Here is a 20,678-nt window from a genome sequence, read left to right as displayed (position 1 = left end):
GTTCATCCATCACAGTCTGTTTTGGTACTGCCACAAAAAAGGACAAACTCCGACTGCAACGGACAATCTGCCGAAAAAATCATCGGTACCCCCCTACCCACCCTTGAGGACTTGCACGCTGCCAGAGCAAAGACAAGCGCATGCAAAATCCTCTTGGACCCTCCACATCCTGTCTTGAAGTCTTGTGCAAAAGAAAGACATTGTAGATGTTTGAAGTTCCTATGGGTGCTTTATCCCGATCTCCCGCCATAGAGATCAACCTGTTTTGCCGAATGCGGAAGTTGGTTGGGCATAACCCCTAATGCCTATAGATGCCACATGATCTTTTTTCTTGAAGAATATGTCTCTGTTCTCAAATCATTACCACTTTTTCCTCTAAAACAAATACGAACTTGTTATTGTAACATTACAACTTTTTTTTTTCCTGGAAACTAAGCAACATTTAGTGGTGCTCATGGTCGTTCTGTTTAATTGCCGTTAGGATTATAAGAGGGACCTTGGAAAAAATTCTGGCTCCCAAACATTTGCGAACCGCCTACTTTAGTGGCTGTGCTCTTTAAATGATATCACTCAGCATTTGTAAGGCCATCTGGAGCTTACGGAGGCAAACTGGATCCCGTGTCTCCATGTCGATGTGAGTCTGCCTCGGCGTGTCACGTTTATCACTGTGATGACAAACGACAGGTGCCGGGGCGGGAAATTGCCTGAGTACATATAAAGGGATTACGGTAATCTTGTTAGACCAGAATGCTATTTGTTAAAGCATATCATACATTTGTAAGCTATTTGTTACAGCTGAAACAGCAAAACAAAGAAACCAATCTCAATGTTGACGTACCTGCAAATGTGATTTTGTCTCGGACCATTTAGAAGCATGTCTGATTGATAAAATTGCATTTTGAAAATGAGATTACAGGCTTTCACTTGAGAGAGGAACATCCAAGATTTTTGAGTGGGCACAGATTCACACAAACATGTGCGTGATGCAGAGCATCCCTGAACAAAAAATGGGAGCTTGGCAGAGGTTTCGTTTTCAGATAGAGCTCTTTGTGTTCCTGCCAAAATATTTGTGGACAAGGGAAGGACTGGAGAAGTGAATAAAAGATCACAGTCTATCAGAAAGTAAATAACTGACATTTACCACTGAGATTGCATTGGATATTTCACAAGTCTACAAATCCCTGTTCAAATGACATTTTTTTGTGATAAAAAAAATGAATTTCAAACCTTTTTTCGACCATTTGTGTGACCTGTAACCTTTACAACTTAATTGAAATTTTAAAAATTATTTTCTTTTTATTTTTGAGAGGGGCAGTGAAAATAAACAACTGAGATAATGTGGTTGCACAAGTGTGCGCACCCTTTTATAACTTTGTTAACCATCCATCCATTTTTTGAGCCGCTTCTCCTCACTAGGGTCGCGGGCGTGCTGGAGCCTATCCCAGCTATCTTCGGGCAGGAGGCAGGGTACACCTTGAATTGGTTGTCAGCCAATCGCAGAACACATACAAACAAACAACCATTCGCACTCACATTCACACCTATGGGCAATTTAGAGTCTTCAATTAACCTAGCATGCATGTTTTTGGGATGTGGGAGGAGACCAGAGTGCCCGGAGAAAACCCACACAGGCACGGGGAGAACATGCAAAGTCCACACCGGTCCTCAGAACTGTGACATAGACCCTCTAACTAGTCGGCCACCGTGCCGCCCACACATTCAAACGCATGTTATATAGGAGTCAGCACACAGGTGCCTCTGATCAACACCAAATGTAGTTCAGCTGTTCTCGTAAGCGTTTCCTGTCATTATTTTTGCTATCAAGCGGACGGCTGAAGATATTGTGCTAACACTGACTGCTATCTCAAACTGTTTGTAATTCCTTCCACTTTGTCTGAGGCTCCAGTTCCAGCTGAAGAATAACAACCCCAAAGCATGCTGCTGCTGTCACCGCCATGCTTGACTGTCAGCATGGTGTTCTTTTGGTAATGAGCAGTGTTTGCGCCAGGAATTATGACCAAAAAGTCATAATCTTGGTCACATCGGACCAGAACACACACACACACACACACAAAATCGAGTTGTACAGAATACAGGTCACATTAATGGTGGAAAACGTTTGGAAATAATTTTTGTGTCTTTTTTAAATCACAAAAACCTCATTTAAACAGGGGTGTGTAGACTTTTTATATCCACTGTATGTTTCTCAGCTGCATTATGATTGTTCCTGGAAAATGCAATTTTTTTATTTTTTTGCAATAATATCATGTAGCTTTTATTTGAATTTAATGCGAAAAAAAATCACGAAAACTACAGTACAGCATTCACTTTCACTCAGGTTTTATATTCCAATAGCAATGTAGTATCAACACAGCTACCCCTCCTATGATAAGAAATCATTCTAAATAAAAAAATAAAATAAAAAAAACATTTTTATCTATTATTATATTCTTTAAGCAAAAAAAAAACAACAACAACTAAACTCTACATCCATCCATTCAATAAATAAATCCGTATTGCTTGTCCTCATTAGGGCTGCAGGTGAACTGGAAAAGTACTGTTTAGATACTATTCACAATATTTACATTTGTTGAATCACCGTATGTACAAAAGAAAAATCATCACTGCTAAATCGTGTACGCTATCGACAAAGCAAAGGAGGAAAGAAAAATAAGAGACTACAAATAAACTTGCCTTCCCTTGCCTTCTAGGCAGCTACGAGTGGAAGCTGTCGGCTTTCATTATTGGAGTGTTCCTGCAGCTGTTGGGGCTCCCGTTTGTGGCAGTGTCTCAGGTGTCTCTCTTCTCCAAAGTCACAGCGGAGAAAACACAAGGTGACCTTGGCCGCACACACGTAGGGAAACCACAGTAATATTTTTTTTTAAAATATATATAGTGTAGACTATATAGGTCGGTAAACAGTACACTAAAAATATGTATATTACAGTGAGTAGGGAATAGGGAAAGGAGTGAATGATTCCGAACGCAGTTACTCCTAATCACTATAGTATAGGGATTTTCCATATAGTAGACTAATGACAAATGAAAAAAAAATGTAATAATAACAATAATAATGGGAATGAATTGTGTTCTGGTGTCTCCAAAAGGGTTTAGCCAAGGTGTAAGACGATCAGTCGGGGGCCTGGCCACCATCTTGGGTCCTTTGTGGGCTGGAGGCTTGACCAATCATTTATACATAATGATAGGCATGATGTTGGGTCTCCTCTTATTGGTCGCAGTAAGTGTCACTTTTGTTATTACCATGTTTTCCTTGTTTTCCACCCCCCCCCCCCCACACACACACACACTCCCCGCGATTATGGAATTCACCTATACACTTTTTTTTTTTTTTTTCTGTGGAACCGTTCCTCACCTACAGTATTTATGTTTTTTTTTGTGTGTGTGTGCTCTTTCTGAAATGCAAGAACAGAAATATATTGAAGTGGTATGATTCAACTGTTGTAAGATGTTTTATATGTCCACACCTCAAAAGTGAAAAAAAACAAACAAACCAACCAACAGGAAAAACAGCAACACTGCTTTGGGATACACCTGGATGTAGATGCCTTAACTCAACATGTCTTTAATAGCCTTTACTCGCTGTTCAATTCTGTAAAGCGGGATTGCGTGCTGTATGTTTCAGTTTATGACGGCGTTGTCGTACGGCCGCCTGACTCTGCCGAGAGTTGCGCAGAGTGCACGGAGCTCCGACAGTGGGGGATAGACGGAAAGAGCCGGAAAAGGCTTCACACAGAGGGGAAGGCCCTTCATCTCCGAGAAGATCAATGCAGGCGGACTGCGGAGGAAAAACTTTTGATTTTGAAATAAAACATCTCGTCATCAATGGTGGGAAGTAACAAAGAACAAATACTTCGTTACTGTACTACACATGACTTGAGTATTTATATTTCTGAAGACTTTCTACCTCTACTTCCTAACTTTTGAAAACAGATATATTTAAATTGTGTTCTCCTTACTTTGCCATAAGAGGCTGTTACGGTTTTTCAATGTGTTGTTTTGTGCCAGCCTGAAAACCAACAGTTTCTGGTGTTAAAAAAAATCCCCATCTAATCTGAAAAACAACATCAGCAAAAGAAACACAATCAACAGGTAAGGTGTATTTTTTTCCACTTATCATTAGTTAGTTCATTATGTTGTTTGGTTTTGTTCATCCAGGACCACTTGTCAGTTCAGTCCTAATTGTGATTTTTTTTCTCCTTCACAATACGAGTACGGTGCAAGTTAATAAAAGAGAGAACTATTTTGTGTGCAGAGGTTTTTTTCCCCTTGTACGGTTATCAAAATTAATAGGCCATTGTACTGTATATAACTGTACTTTAAGTACAGGTCAGAGTCTGTGGTTTTTCATCTTAAGTAAAAGAGTTGAATCAGTAGCTTTGCTTTTACAAGACTCTTTTAGTATCAGTTTTAATTTAGTCTCAATGACCCGGTGGGATACATTCCAGCCACTGGAGGCTTTAAGTGAATGTATTTTCACGGCGCTCATTTTATGTCCTTGGCAATTTTTGGTATCATTTACATTTGACAAGTTTGTTAACAACATTGGTTTCTGTAGGGTGTCAAATTTACAAGAGATTTATGTTCACTTTAGAGGGACTTTAAATACATTTCTGAGTCTGTACTTTTTTAACTTAAGGATTTTCATCATTACTAGTACTTTTATACTAGTCATTTCTGTACTTCTACTTAAGTAAAGAGTCTGACTACTTTTGCCACCTCTGGATTTAATGAAAGCTTGTCAGACAGGAGTTGAAATCCTCTACATCAGAGGTGTCAAACTCAAATTCATGGTGGCCCAAAATTAACAATTAGGACAACGTCGAGGGCTCACAAAATCACTGCGATGTACATGTTTCCCTTTTCTGCAGAAATGTAGCGTTAAAGTTTATCATTGACAACAAACTAAAATTTTGCTTAAACACTGAATCTGGAATCAACAAACTAATATTATAAACACGAGAAATCAAATTTCCGATAAAAGACATTAGTGGTATTTGTTTGTTGTTTTGTATTTACATAGATAACGAACTCTTCTGTCTCTCTATCTTCTATTTATCTTTCTCCAACTACCTTTCTTTTTTATGTAAATCTTTTTTCAAAGGCCAACAACAAAACAACACCAAAAAACATGAATGTCCTGTTATAAAAATCCAAACCTCAAACTATTAACAGTCCCTGCCTAGGAGTTGATAAAGGGCATTAAAAAAAAATAAAACATTAATTGAATTATGTTATAGTCTACGTTACAGCCACGTTGCTCCGCACATGACAAACAGGTCTGTCTTTTACTGTAGTGAACGGATAATCTGCCTCCCACCTGTCTTGGAAGTTAACCGTTTTGCATCTTTCGTTTAGCCCTTTTTGGGAAGGGGAAGCGTAAATTTGCTCGAGGAGACTAGTAGCATAGTTGCTAACGACTGCAACAGAAAGGGAAGGGGTGTTCGGCGGTCTAGACTGATGGGCCAACACACTACTAAAGCATTCTGGGATTTGTAATATTAGTGGCGCATGTGCTATATACTGGCGGCCCAGCTGTAATATACATTTGATATGGTCTTGTGGGCCAAATATAATTACATCGTGGGCCAAATCTGGCCCCCGGGCCTGAGGTTGACATACATCCTCTGCATGTCTTTAAACCTTCACTTCCTGACTACAAAATGATATCGTACACAAGGGGGCACTGTTGCTCTCATGCAGAAGATTCATAGGGGCGTAATTGAGGAAGAAAGTGATTCTTCTCCCAACTAAACTATTTATACTCCTATGTGTTGATGGAAAGATAAGAGAAGAGGTTTTTCCATGTGACCCAACTTCTCATTCCTTGGCATCAGTCTTTTTCTTTCTGTGATAAAAAGGGGGGGGGGGGGGGGCGGACTTGAAACGGTTGACACGCTGAGTGTAAAAGTGGAGCTGTCAACTGTCTTATCAGCTTCGCGACAGTGAGCTGACAGGAGCGCATGTTCAAAAATAGTGATTGCAGAATGCTTAATATTTATTTTTTTTAAAAGTGAATTTTTATGGCTCAATCAAAACACAAAGCCTAGACTAAAGCACAAAGAGCATATCTGAAAATATACCAGCATGGCCCAAATCATACTTGTCTGTTGACAATATTTATTCATTCACAATGATAAGCTTTATTTTCCTTATTTGTAATTCAGCACTCGTCAAGTTGTTAGCTGTGCACAGTCAGCCACTTGCAGGTTGCTATTGTCCCTCAAGATGAGCTGCATGCTACGCATCACGTGTGTGTGTGTGTGTGTGTGTGAGACTGAGGATGGCTGCAAGCAACATGAAGGCAGTCGATTCGTTTTGTAGGGCTGATCACGGGCTTGGACAATCTCTGTGTTTGTTTTTTTTTTTTTTTTTTTTTTTTTTTTGTGTGTGTGTGCATAATTTACAGATAAGGCCCGGTAACCTTTCCATTTTTCAACAATCAGCGTCAGTTGTTTGGCTTTCTGGAGCCTTTTTCACCTGAAATGGAAAATCTAATCTGTGGGGCTCAAGGACGTAGTATTCATAAGTACCTTCATGCCATGATCAGCATATTGGGCTACTTGACATTTATGGGAGATAAGAAAGTGTATAGAATCAGGTCAAAGCTGATTTGACACTCTTTGAACGAGCTCACTTTTTCAGCATTATTCCTGCTGTTTACTGTAACAGCAATCATCGTAAATTGCCTCAGCCAATAAAATTCCTCAACGACATGTTTGCCCACAACTTGAAAGCAACTACAAGGAAGAGTTCACGATAGAATTTGGATGTAAATTTGAAATAAACATTGGCTGATTGTTTTGTAGTAGTAATACTATACTAATAATAGTTCACGCTTTGCAATCCTGCTATAATCTGGATTCTTTTGTGTGTGTTTTTACAGTTGTTACTCTTTTTTTTTTTACACTGTTTGCACAACATTTTTGTGTTATCCATTGCACTTGCGCTCTCTCAATGTACAGTATGTGTTGAAATGCGTTTGTGCCGTTATTAAAAGTGTGTTTCAAGCCCTTAAAAAAATGTAAATGTAAAACATGCCTAGGGTGTATTTATAGGGTTTTTCTATATTACGGATTTCTCTTATTGCGGGTTTGATCTGGACCGTAACCCCAGCAATGGAGGGGGATTACTGTATAGCAACATATGAGCAGACAATTCTGAATAATAATGTGTCTTAAGTGTTAGGTTTGCTAGCTAATGTTGCTTTAATTACTCATAGCTAAACACGTGTGTATTAATCCGAATACTTTGTTTGGAAGTATGTATTTGGAACACATACAAAACATTCACACAGTACTATACAGTATGTGTGAATTAGTAAATACAGCGCAGATGGATTTGATTTACTGTATCTGAATGTGTGGTTATGTTATGGGAAAACCCCTCCTCCATGAGCATTTGCTTTTTCCCATTCTATCTATTTCCAGCAAATGTAGCCTACTCATATGAGTTCTGTGGTTAAATATTAGATATGTACTGTATGTATATCAAACTGTATGTTAAAAAATAAAAATAAAAATACAATCAAAGTTAGTTGATTAATGATCCTTAATGGCTGTAATTAGGACACAGCACCTCAACATCCTGAAGCACTTTTAGTAGCAATCATAATCAATTACCAGCTAATTATTAATGGTAGAACAATATTATATATAATATTTCAGGATGATTTGTCTTTGCTGACTAGCAAACACGAGAGAGGAATCAAATGTATGTGGAGTCACCTTTAACTGGTTGAACAGGGACAAAACATATGCAGACATTTATTTCATGTCAAAATAGCTGCACTTGGAAACACTTTATATCAGTGAATTATAAAAAAAATAAATGCCCTACCCAGTAACTCCAGTGGCGGGTGGTGAGTTTCAGTGACCTAATCCACCTCTTCATAACACCATCAGGTCACAAAACCATAATGTACAAAACGCTACAGGACTATGTGTGGCCTTAAAGAAGAGACAAGAGGCATTTCACATATTTGACGATGAATGCCATTATTACTAAAGCAAGAAATACAGATACCATCATCTTCCAAGTTCACCTCCAAACAACTTTTGAGTTGAAACAAGCCAGAAAGCACCCATGTTGGTTGATCTAACCTCACAAATTTTTCATGAATAGTGCACCTGGGAAAATAATTCTTAATCGTGTCTGACATCATCCTCCCCAGTAAATCAATCTCATGTGCATATTGATCTCATCCAATCAGAGGGGTAAATAGACGATTTAGCTGAACCAATCAGAGGGCGGACAAATCCTGTCGGCCGTGTCGTCGACGTGCAGCCTTTGTGGGTAGATTACATTTACAGGCAACACATGAAGCTGAAATCTGATTGGACAAAGAAATCTACATATACCGTACACGATTGGAAGCTGGGTAGCCAAGACATGCTATGAAATTAAGGCAAAAGACTGTTGTGTATGTTTTATTATATGTTGTAATAAATATTAATAAAAATTAACTCATAATTTAATTAAGTTGTAATTGTTGGTCAATACTTTTGATAGTGTTTCGACCAGCAGAGAAGGCTCTGAAGGTCCTCACGGCACACCACTGCGTAACCCCATAGAGCCTTTAAAATTACAGGAGAATATAAATGGGGTTTTTTTGTGGAAAAATATAGGATTTCCTCATATAGTTATAGTTATAGCCTGCCATGTTTATGGAGTAAGTTGCAGAAGGACTGTCCACTTTTACCTTTGGCAAGAGTGAAAGTGTGAAGACGAGATGTATTGTTTTCACACCTGTTTGTTGCGTGTGAAGGCCACCACAGGATTGTACTCAGAACCCTCAGAGGCTAAAACCTGGTCCACACATGATGGTTTTTAAAACCAATATTTAAAATGTGAGAGACTCCCCCACATGACAAGGCAAAAATGGGCGCATGTGTTCTTACTTCTCTTATAGTGTGTGGTGTACTCGAGATGACATAGCCCATCGCACGCATAACGATGTCCGTCGTCGTACCAAGACTGACCTGTGTGAGGCAGCACTGTGCCACAGGGCATCCAGACTGCAGCAAAAGACAAGGAAGAAAGTATATAACCAGAAGAAAAAGAACAAACAGTTTATCCGGTAGGTAGGAAAACTTCTCTTTGACATTTTTCTCCTATTTGTGTCTGGTAACAATGCAAGCTTCAGGTTGCTTCCTGATTGGCTATCGTTCTGTTTCACATCATAAGCAATGAGTCCGCGAGATTTGCCATCGTAAATATTGAAAAAATGTTACATTTCCGATTGTTGGCCCCGATAGTTATCCTAGCAGATTGAGGTGGAAAAAAATACTTTTAACACACCACAGGATAATCCCTCAGGAGAATCTTATAGAGACAACCAATAATTGGGCCTATGTTCACTTTGATCAGAAGGGGGTGAATAGGGCTCACAATCGCCCTGATTATCGGTATGTGTGCACCCAGCTTTAGTTAGTTAGCGGGGTTACAAACTCTGTCTAACTGTTCGTTGCTAGGAAGGAATTAGTTTGACTGAGTGCAGTTTTAGGACTGGAGTTGGTTATGAATGTGCACGGCCAGTGTCGGTGCCAGAGCACATCTGATGGGTGGGCACACGCATACACACACACACACACACACACACGCTACATTATAAAACACATATTTTATTTAATTGTGGGTATTGGGTAAATTAAACACATAGCTTTTTAAGAGTTGAGCTTGGCATATTGGGCATTTTTCTATGTGTCCTTTCACTTGCTTGGGTCACGTCACGTCCCTCAAACGCCGCTGTACCAACATGGTGTGGCATTTTACTTTATGGACTATTGTGCGCTTTTGGTCTGAAAATGTATTTCTCTGGCTACTGCTGTGGAGGGTGAGTTAAAGTTAAATTGATAGCAGATAGCAGATGATCAGGCGTATGATACGGTCCTTTGACAGGAAGTGACGTGATTATATGCAAATGATCAACACTGTTTTTCTTACTTTAATTCTGTTTTGAAATAATTGTTGTTGTTTTTTTATTTTTTATTCTCTTTTATCTTTGTCTTACAGTTAGTAGTTGAAATAAATCAATTTAACTGTGATGAATTTATATATAAAGAGTGACCCAAAAAAGCTACACAGCAGGTGCCTGCCTCATTTGAGGGAGCATAGCCCCCCATGACGCAGACACTGGTGCATGCGCAGAAAAAGAAATAATCAAGTCGAGGACAGATACTTAAAAATCTTCGGAAGACCAGTAACAAAGTATTTTTACTTTCCACCACTGCTGATACGCTATTATAGTCCCACATATTGTGGGTAGCTGCATCAGCTAGCCAACACAGCAACACATTAAGACACCACACCCCCACCGTCCCATCACCCCCCCCCCCCCCCCCCACCCCCCACCCCCACAACTCACCCCCCAAAAGGACAGAGGCCGGGGGGATTTTATGTTAAACGCCCCACAGGTACACTGTATGAAAATTTAAACATACTGTGGACAGAAGAGCCATTTGATGCTTCTATCTATGAGTGAGATGTTTGTTGCCATGGAGATTGGGTGTTGTAGGTCATAAGTAAGAGCGCAAGATCCAATGAGATTATGCAACTGAGGTGGTTGTGGGGCAAATTCAGTACTGTAGTGGAAGTATTTGCATGTTGTACTAGTGGCTGACTCCAAATGGCTCTGTCCCTCTGCTCCACAGCATGAAGTGGCCCGTGGCTAAGAATAATAAGTCGGCTGCAAACGTTTATTTTAGTCTTGAAGTACCTTCAGCCATTATTCAGCGTTAAGTAGTTTTTTGGGGTCACTGTTGCTGTACAATGAACTGAACCGTGCAGTAATTACATTTACCCCTCTCAGGCTTTCTTCACGCTGAGTTTGCCTCACTCCATACCTTCGTGCTTTATCTTTACTAAACACCCTCTTGACATCTGAAAAAATAGCTATCATTTACTTGCACTGAATTTCTGTGGGGGTACATTGTTTCTCTGCTATATCGCAGTTCATCGTTTGCCACCTGCTATGTTGCATGTTTTTTAGCAATTGTTTTCTTTATGGGTTTTACAGTACCGGTATACAAGCAAGTCATTATTTAGAGTATGTACCTTCAGTGTAAAGAGAGCACCCACATATTCATGGTTCGGAATTTGCAAATCGTAATGCTAATTGTGAATTGTGTTTTTGTCTTTTTTTATGTGTGTGTGGGGTGGGGGGTGTTAGGGGGGTGTATCTATCCTCTGTTATTTGCACTCTGGCCCAATCCATGTCATGTTGGGTTAGGATCTATCTTGAAGTGAGGGTAGGACCTTCATTAAGAACTGCTGCACACATAAGGATTTTTCCAATCTTAAAAGATTTTTGATCTGTGACAGACCCCACACACGAAGAGAAAAAAATCTGGCATTTAAATTTTTTTTTGTCGTACATGTGTGTGGTGTGCCCTAATAATTTCAACACAGAGCACCACACACATATTCTGTTCCCCCACTGGTCTACAAACGAGTCCTCCCAGGGAGAAATCTCGTGTTATCGTACATGACCTCACAACAACGAAGACGAGCAGACACTTTCACATACAGTATGATGTTGGAAAAATGGCGATGTCAAGAAAAAAAAGACTTGCTTTGGAAAATACTTCTTGCCATCTGGGGAACCCACATTTTTACCCAGAAAAAAAAAAAACGACATTGGGTAAGAAATGCTTGTTTACGGTCATTTCCTTGTTCCTGAGACAGGACGCATCTTGAGTGGCTACATTCTGTTTCACATCACAATTCACGGCGTCATGACTGGGGGAGATGTCAGCTTTCCCCACACAAAAAGATTTTTGGTCTTAAATATTGAATATGTTCAATATTTAAGATTGTCGGTTGACCCGTTACGGACCCCATTATCAGAACAAATCCACTCTTAAAATATCTCAGACCTAAGGATAATCTTCTAAGATATAAGATATAAGTCTGGCGTTTGACGTCCTTGGTCGGGGTAAGAGGGGAAAAATCAAGATGAAAACAGCCCGATTGTCTTTACCAGTCCTTTGTAAGGCAATTGCCATGTCTAATAGAAAAAAAGTGCTTCACGGCCATCTTGTGGTATCTATGGGCAATTACAAACCTTCTGGGTGGGCGTTAATTATTGGTGGGAGGGCCCTGTCCCTGGCGTCAGCAAATACCTGTGAGGTTACACTGTGTTCGTGCCCCTCTTATAGCGCTGATTTTTAGTAATCTTTTTTTTATGGATTTTTATAGCCCAACAGACGAGTCTGAATTTAGAGCCGCACGCCTTCAGTGTAGTACCACGTTGTGCCGCAACATCCCAGGAAGCACTCAGGTCAAGAGGAAGAGATGCAGCGTAATAAAGAGCAAGAAGTAGAGGACGCCGTTCAGGGTAAAACAGCCCAGTGAGGGTTTCGGCATTCACAAATTCGCGTAATCGCAGCTTTGTTTGGGTGAACCAATTCGCTCAGGCCAAAGCAGTAACAGTACTGCAATATCAGTATTGTTGAGCCGCCATCTAGTGGCAGCTTAGTGCCAAGGTAACAGTTTATTTAGAAAAAAGCGTTTCTTTGCTGCTATCTCGTGGATTTATAGGCAATTACACCCTTTTAGCCGGTTTCCACAATTACTCACAGATTTTGCATTCAGTACAATTTACCATATTTTGCCAGTTAATATTCATTGTTCGCACAGAGCACAGAGAATATATGCCTGTGAGTATTGTGATGCTTGTATGTGTTGTTGCTCTGTGTGTTGTTCTGTGCTAATTTCCAATAGCCAGTTTATGGCATTTCACATTACATGATAGCATTAAGCTAGCGGACATTTGTAAGATGACATTGTATGGTTTGGTGGAACAGTTTGATAAGATAAGATAAGATAAGATAAGATATGATAACCTTTATTTAAGTCCCTGTTTAAGTCCCACAATCTGGTGCGACAACAGGTGCTAAGGAATACTTTCAAAAGACATGTTTGAACAGGTCTGTGGTTTAATGCATGTAAATGTGTTCAAAGCGTGTCATAGAGGTAAAACTGTAAAGAAAATGACCCCCCCATGATCTCTTTATATGGCGGATTTTCACCTATTTGAAGTTAGTGTCTCGAAAGCAGCCCCCGCAATAAACGGGGATTCACTGTATATGAAAGTGTTTGAAAGTGTGAAGCATCATTTTGAAGTCTAACCATTATGCTTAGCATCCTCAGGATCTCCTCTCGCTCATGCTATTAGCTGGACCGAGGATGGTTGTTAATGGCTCCCGCAAGATAGATGAGTTCCACTGCTGAAAAAATACAAAGGGACTTGAAATCATGCCAACCATACTCAAGCCATAATTTCCCGCTGCTATCCAGGCTCGTGGCCACAAATCATCTAAGTGGAAGATTTAATCTTACAGGAATATATTTATCCAAGGATGTCACGTTGCTTCCGTGGATGAGATCATTTATTTTAGGGATGTTTTTAAATAGATGTCAGAGGCTGCTTACCGCTCAGCTTGGTCAAAAGATTTACGGCGTCGCCATCTTCGCTGCTGATTTAAGAACTGGATGTCTTTGCCATGGTGTTGTTCCAGTCCAACATATGTGTGTTTGTGTGTGTGTGTGTGTGTGTGTGTGTGTGCTTTCTGTAACCAATTATATGAGCACTTTTTTTCTTCTAATTGACAGTATTATATGTTGGAGGAAGTGTAATTGGAAGAGAGTTTCAATCTAGAGCCTCAAATGTAGATGGGCTACTAATGAGCTGACAAAAAGAGAAGGCAGAAGAAGGGACAGCTCATGGTTCGATATTGATGAATACAAATCATCTCTTTCCCTCTTGTCCTCAGCTCGGGATCCGACAACAAGATGAGCAAGAGCGAAGGCAAAGTGATTTGATTTATCACGTGTGACGGCCGCCCAGCGCCCAGCAGTGTGCATGTTGGTAGGTAGAATCTGCAGTCGCTCAGGTAGCCTCCCTCTGCACTTCTTATCTGTGTGTGTTTGTATTCTGCACACTGGCATCGCCTCACATTTATTGAATCAATTTCCTCCACCCACACCAAGCTTCCACCCGCACTCTCATAAGGGAGGTTTGAGGAGATTAATGCCTCGTGGGCTCATGTGTAAATCGCAAGGCACCCTTGCTTACCGATTACAGCTCATTATGATGGCAAAGTAGTGAAACTATGGGACAGGATGAGTGAGTAATTGAAGTCCAAACATAAAACAGTTTAAAAGAATGTATAAAAAATATGCTGCACAAAGGGTATGGGCCGTAGTGGTGTGCGATAGTACGAGATTTGGTATTGATCCGATACTAGGTAAGTATCGCAGTTATTGTTAACGATATTTTTTAATTAAGGTTGCTGCATCATAAAATTGATACATCTGAATGAATTTTTGTGATCTTTAAGTACCTTTGTACCTTTTTTCCCCCTTTGGAACAGGAGTGTGTCACGATATAATTGTATCAGTTCAGACTGAACCCAGAAGTAGGCAGAGGCTGAAGAAGTTTGTGGAGAATGGTTTATCGACAAGAAATTTGGAGGTGGATCCTTGAGGTGTAGTGGCGGGTCGTCGAGACAGGGAGTGTGCGGCTGGCGGTGGCGTGAGCAGGTGGAAGGGCTTGACGGCGTGGTTGGAGAGATCAATGGGGGGGGGGGGGGGGCACGGAAGGAGCACTGATGACGAGGAAGAACATGAAGGTCAGAACAATTGCGAGAAAGGGCATAGGTTACGTGCGAGTATAGAACCGGTGTACCACGGGTGAACGTTAATACTCTGGCAGTGGAGTCCTGGATCTGGCAGGCTTAAATGCAAGCGATGATAAAGGCTGATTGACAACAGGTGCGTGGTTGAGGTGGTGCTGATTACTGGGAAGAGAAAGAGGGAAGGAAAGAGGACGAGAGGTGCGCAAAGCGCCACCCAAGCGCTAACAACGGAACTGCAGGGCACAGATCACAGTAGTACCCCATCTCAACGGACGCCTCCTGGCATCTTGCCCGGCTTCCCAGGGTGAGCCGCGTAAAAGTCCCTCCTAATCCAGGAGTCATCAAGAACAAGCTTGTGGGAGATCCAGGAGCGTTCCTCCGGACCATACACCTCCCAGCCACCAGTAACTGGAAACCCCCGCCCCTGGGCCTCACATCAAGGATGCGCGAAACTGTGAAGGCCGGATGGTTGTCGATAATGCGGCGGGGGGGGCAGACGGGGTACGTACAACACGGGCCAAGAGCGCAGGTGGAGACAGGCTTGAGGAGTGACACATGGAACGTCCGGTGGATCTTGAGAGATTGTGGAAGTTTTAGTTGAACTGACGTGGGGATGATGATTTTAGTGATCGGGAAGGGATCAATAAAGTTTACGGGATTCAGTCTGGAGCGGGAAGTCACTGGAGGAAAGGCAAACCGTCCAACCCACCTTGTACTCAGGCGTGGGGGAGCAACGACGGTCCGCGAGCCGTTTATTGCTCTTAGCAGACCGAGTGAAAGCCGCCCTGACATCCTTCCAAATGGATTGGACCCTTCTCAGGTGATCGCTCACCGTGGGAACCGCCACCGTATGCTCCTGTTCCCTAAACAAAAGAGGTTGGAAACTGTAACAGGGCATGAAAGGACACATACCAGTGGCGGAGCTGGTGAAGGAGTTGTGGGCATATTCAATCCATGGGACGAATGTGCTGCAGGGGGTGGAATTCCGTGCGGAAATGCAACGAATAGCCGATTCCAGAGTTTGATTTGCCCGCTCCATCTGGCCGTTGGACTGTGGATGGTATCCGGAAGACAGACTGGCTGCTGCACTCACCACTTTACAGAACTCCTTCCATACTTGGGAGGAGAACTGAGGACCTCGGTCCAAGATGATGTCAATGGGGATACCGTGGAGTTTGAAGACAAGGGGGTTAGCAGTTTCAAATGGACACATTTGGAGAAACGATCAATAGTAGTAAGCGCCATTCGAACTGCTCTAAGTGCTAGAGGACTCTGCATCTTTTTGCACAATTGTTGTTTGTTGTTGTTTTTTGTCAATGTCTTTATGTCTCCAAAGTGTTCTGTAAATTGACTGTCTGTTGTACTAGAGCGGCTCCAGCTACCGGAGACAAATTCCTCGTGTGTTTTGGACATTCAGTTCAGTTTATTTTTGAAAGGGGACAATGCAATTTCATAAAACACATGAAGTACACATGGTTAAAAAAGCCAGAATTAGCCAGAAGGCTAGTTTTCATCTGTAGTCCCATAGCCATGATGTAAAAAAGCAGTAAAATACATCTACAAGACATTATAATACAGGATACATAATCAAACTATACTATTAAGAGAGAATAAAACCATAATTTTTTTGATCATAACAAAAAGACAACATAACATACTTGTCTTTTAGTGTTGGCAGCTATAGGTGTTAACTAGCCACATTTTCAGTTTTTTTGTGAAGGCCTTGTATGTTGTAAGCAGTTTAACCTCCTTAGGTACTGAGTTCCACTCACCAGCGCTCCTCACTGACCAGGCTGACTTACTGAAAGTGCTCCTGCGCAGAGGAATGAGACAGTCACCTCTGACAGAGCCTCGAGTGACACGCTCAGAGCTGTTTCTTTGGCTGATGAACTCAGCCAGAGGAGCTGGGGCCAGATCATGCAGTACTTTATAAATCAAATTTAAATCTGCAAATATGTGAAGACGGTCCCAGTTTAAAAGACTGTATTTTTTTAAAATTGCACAGTGATGATAGTGCCTTGGTTTTTTATCCATCACTTTAATTACTTGTTTGTACAAAACTTCCAATGGTTTTTTTGCATTCTGACCAGCCTGGGACCAACTGGTTATGCAATAGTTAAAGTGACTAAGAATCATCGAATGCAGGTAAATTTTTGCAGCTTCAGTTGACATTTCATTCCGAATTGCACGAAAATTTGCGAGGTTTAATTTGATATTTTTACACAATTTGTCAATATGGGCTTTAAAGGAAAGCTGTGAATCAATTATTAACCCAAGATATTTGTATTGGCTGACAATTTGCATTTTTTTCTCCATTAACAAGTATGTCGGGGTCAGGTGATACTCTATTTGTTTTAGTGAGATACATGCCTACAGTTTTAGAAACGTTTAGCTGTAGACAGCACTCCTGCAACCAAGTTGTGACACAGGACATTGTATTAGTGAGTTTAGCAGCAACAGTATCTTTGGAGCGACCATGAACAAAGAAAACTGTGTCGTCTGCATACATTACGCACTCTGCTTCAGAGCAAACAGTGGGCAAATCGTTGATATAAAGACTAAATAAAAGGGGGCCCAATATTGATCCCTGAGGGACTCCAGAGGTTAGCCTAAGAGACTCTGATCTGCAGTTGTTAACTGATACAGATTGTGTTCGGTCATGCAGATATGATTCAATCCAGCTCACAGCTTTGCGAGAGAAGTTAAATTTTGAGAGCTTGGTAAGAAGAACAGAGTGATTTACTGTATCAAAAGCTTTCCTGAGGTCCAAGAACACCGCCCCTACAACTCCACCCTATGTCGAGACATACTTGGCAAATAAAGATGATTCTGATTCTGAAGAATGATAGAGTTACCTTCAGAGGTAGGTAGGCTGGTAATGAAGTCCAAGGCGATGTGGGACCAAGGGCGGCTAGGAATAGGTAAGGGGCGCAGCAGACCAGTGGGGACAGATGTGAAGTCTTCCCTCGGGCACAGAACAGGCTTGGATGATCACCCGGGTGTCTTTCACCAGGCTGGACCACCAGAAGTGTTGTTGTCCGAATTGGATAGTGTGGGTGATTCCGGGATAACAGGTGAGTTTTGAATTGTGGGCCCACTGAAGAACGTCAGAACGTGCCGAGTCGGGTACAAACAGCCGGTCGGAGGTCCAGTCTTTTCCAAGAATTCCTTTTCCATGTTATTGTAGTTTGCCTTTTCCACCTGGCAGTTGAAAGGGACAGATTTATCATTATCAACACCAATTCACCAAGCGCTGGATTGTTGGCCCACTAATAGGAAATGTGATCTGAAAGGGGACAATAAAAAGGGAGGGGTATATTTTGAGGTTATTTTCATCATCTGCTACCATTCATTTGCATTGAACCTGCCGCAACGATCATCGCTGGTGACAATGAATGCAAGCTTTGCTATTTCATCCACCACAGTTGTATTAAAAATTGGAAATATAGTTAAGTATTCTTGTAAAAGAGTACATACAGTCTGTATACCTACAGACTGTATGTGTATGGCTGAGACTCACTCGCTTAAAACCCGGAAATGCCTTATTGCTGTTCAGCTGAGTTGAGTGGGTGGGTACCAACCGTGAATTGGGCAGGTACTTGAATATTAATTGGCGTCACACTGTCATCGATTCGTTTGCAAACGGTTTTGGTGTTCAAAGGCAATTGTAGTCAATCGACAAAACTCATAGATGTCAAACTTAAACCAGGTCACAGACTCATTTTGACTGATGGTATGCGTAGTGGAAACTTGCCTGACTTTGGTGTGGGCAGTACAGGTTCCGTTCTCACTCAGTGACCATTTGAATGTGAGTGCACTATATGTGCCCTGTGACTGACTGGCGACCAGTTCAGGGTGCCTTTCACCCAGAGTCAGCTGGGATAAGATCCATCACCCTACAAACCTGAACCAGATAAGCAGTCTTGAGAATGGGTGGCAATAGAGTACCAACAACAAAAAAACGATTTGTTATATGAGTAAATTTTACTTAAATCTTTTTAGGTTGAAACGACTCTGTCAAGATATACCACATTTGTACTACCGGTACTTACACGTACAGAAAGAAGGATTTCTAATTTTCAGCTGAAACTTTAAAAATGCTTGAAGCAAGTGAAATGCTCTCACACAAAAGCTGACTGTTAAGAAGAAATATTGTACATTGGCAAAGAAACAACAAGCATATTTTGAGATATTTAATCTTGATTAGATTTAATGTTTTGCAGTGTTATTCCACTGCATGTTTTTTTTTTTTGTATGAACTGTGCATTGCTTTTCGTCGCTGGAATTCATTGAGAAGCCAAGAGTCTCTGAGCTGACAGTGAATCTGTCAGTTTAGTTCCAGTGTGCAGTAAAATTATCCACAATTTTCACGGTCTGGCTCCTGAGAAGGTGGAGTAACACCAGTGAGCTCAATTTCATTTTCATGGCTTTAAAATGAAAATGTGACTTGAACGTGTGCAGTAAACAAAAGAATGGTCACGTTACAACAACAGCAATGTGAACCACGTGGTCACGCTTGTTACCTGACTAAGGTCGAGGTTCATCGGGCCCAGTGGCACACCGCCGAGCTCATTAACACAGGACGTGTGACGAATAATATCAAATGATGAGAATGTTCCTGGGGGGCGGCCGAGGATCAATATCAAATCCTGTTTTAGTCATAATCCTGCAGGGCAGAGAGGCTTGGTGGGGCTTAGCTGTTTAGAGATGGCAACATTTAACAATTTACTTTAATGCTCATGTGAATAAGCGTAATAAGGAACACGTGCTCTGAGATAGCGCTTTCGTTGCCTGCCTGAAGGCAACAAATGCACTATAAATACACCTGATAAACGATGGAAAAGCTTGGCCAAAGAACACAAATATGATCAAGGAACGCCATAGCCGCGATCTGAATTTAAAATCGACTCCATAAATATTTGTGCGTCTGCTATTTTTAAGAGGATTTGGACGCTGGCATCTTTCATCCTCTTAACAAACACCATCTCCAGATCTCGTCACACACATCCAGTTAACCCTTTCTCACACTGCAACTTATGAATCGCACGACTGTTTCACTGCCAAAGTCAGAGGGTGACATTTGACACAACACTATTTAAAAAAAAAAGAGGTGAGTTGTGGTTGATGTGGGTTGTGACACCCACATTCGCCATGACTACCATTACAACTACTGCTACTAGTACTAATAAATTGGGGTTTTATAGCGCTTTTCTAGATATACAAAGACACATAGAAACTACACTTAGTACAGTGTGTCCCAAAAGTCACTATGCACTTCCTGTTTTTCATTTCATTTCAGGTATCATTCAGACAGACGTGAGGTCGCCAGCGTTTGACAGTTTAGGCTTTGCAGTTTTTGTTAGCATATCGTTTCCTAACCCATGGCTTCTCATTAGACAGTGACATTAGAGCAACGTTGTAAAATCGCCACCTGGCAGGAAGTGTTTCGATCCCCGACTGCAGTTCAGCGCCAGTTTAAGAAACTTTACAGCCATCACAGTCGCTCAACTACGGTGGCCTGGAAGTGCAAAGCAATATAACATATTGTGAAACACTTACCATTCAGAAAACAAATTAACAAAAGCCAAAACACTACAGAAACAGGGCCACACGCCACGGTAAAGTTCTGAACTATTTGCTTCAGTATCGCCTTCAACAGAAAGCTCTGATGAAGCAGTTTTTTCAAAGTAACTAATATATAAACAAGTTTTAGTTTATTTAAGTCAAATTTCAATTTCAAAGTGGTACTTGCATCCTTCCATTTTTCTGTATGCCCCCCTTGGAGGAAAAGTTTCCCCCCAGCCTCGATTGATTTAAACACCAGAAGGCAGCTCAAAAGCTCCTGTTGCTAACTATTTCTCCTCCAAAATTGCAATGTCTGACCTTTGATTCTACCTTCTTCGGACAATTAAGCTATGAGATTTGTTTGAAGTCGTTGTGAGAGAGAAGAACGCCAATCATTTTGGTTGAAGGGACGCACCGCAGGGGTCCATCTTCCCAGAGCCTGTATGTGTAATCCAG

The 20,678-nt window shown here is 41.3% G+C and overlaps 1 protein-coding gene and 2 long non-coding RNA genes across 4 annotated transcripts in view; 1 reads left to right on the top strand and 2 right to left on the bottom strand.

Moving 5' to 3' along the window:
* LOC133489410 (uncharacterized) overlaps positions 1–1,978 on the bottom strand; it is a 4,609-nt gene extending 2,631 nt beyond the window's left edge. Inside the window, exons 1-2 of the long non-coding RNA XR_009791890.1 lie at positions 839–1,978; positions 601–704 (exon numbers count right to left, since the gene is read on the bottom strand). This is a non-coding gene — a long non-coding RNA (uncharacterized LOC133489410). The remainder of the gene's footprint in view (positions 1–600; positions 705–838) is intronic.
* The window catches only part of LOC133489409 (major facilitator superfamily domain-containing protein 8-like), an 18,974-nt gene extending 14,721 nt beyond the window's left edge, over positions 1–4,253 (top strand). The window contains exons 9-11 of the mRNA XM_061798447.1: positions 2,712–2,834; positions 3,108–3,238; positions 3,644–4,253. Of these exons, the coding sequence (XP_061654431.1) occupies positions 2,712–2,834; positions 3,108–3,238; positions 3,644–3,724 (335 nt within the window). The 3' untranslated portion in view covers positions 3,725–4,253. The remainder of the gene's footprint in view (positions 1–2,711; positions 2,835–3,107; positions 3,239–3,643) is intronic.
* On the bottom strand, positions 2,697–20,678 carry LOC133489411 (uncharacterized). Of its 2 annotated transcripts, none has more exons than XR_009791891.1 (3): positions 20,541–20,678; positions 17,513–17,858; positions 2,697–2,839 (listed from the first exon to the last, which is right to left on the bottom strand). It is a non-coding gene; the product is annotated as an uncharacterized LOC133489411 (long non-coding RNA). The 2 variants fall into 2 exon arrangements; XR_009791892.1 differs by lacking the exon at positions 20,541–20,678 and adding an exon at positions 19,181–19,319.

This window comes from Phyllopteryx taeniolatus, chromosome 14 (assembly GCF_024500385.1).
Source record: "Phyllopteryx taeniolatus isolate TA_2022b chromosome 14, UOR_Ptae_1.2, whole genome shotgun sequence".
Lineage (NCBI taxonomy): Eukaryota > Metazoa > Chordata > Actinopteri > Syngnathiformes > Syngnathidae > Phyllopteryx > Phyllopteryx taeniolatus.
Note: the sequence above shows the minus strand (reverse complement) of the source record. Positions and strands in the feature narration are given on the sequence as shown.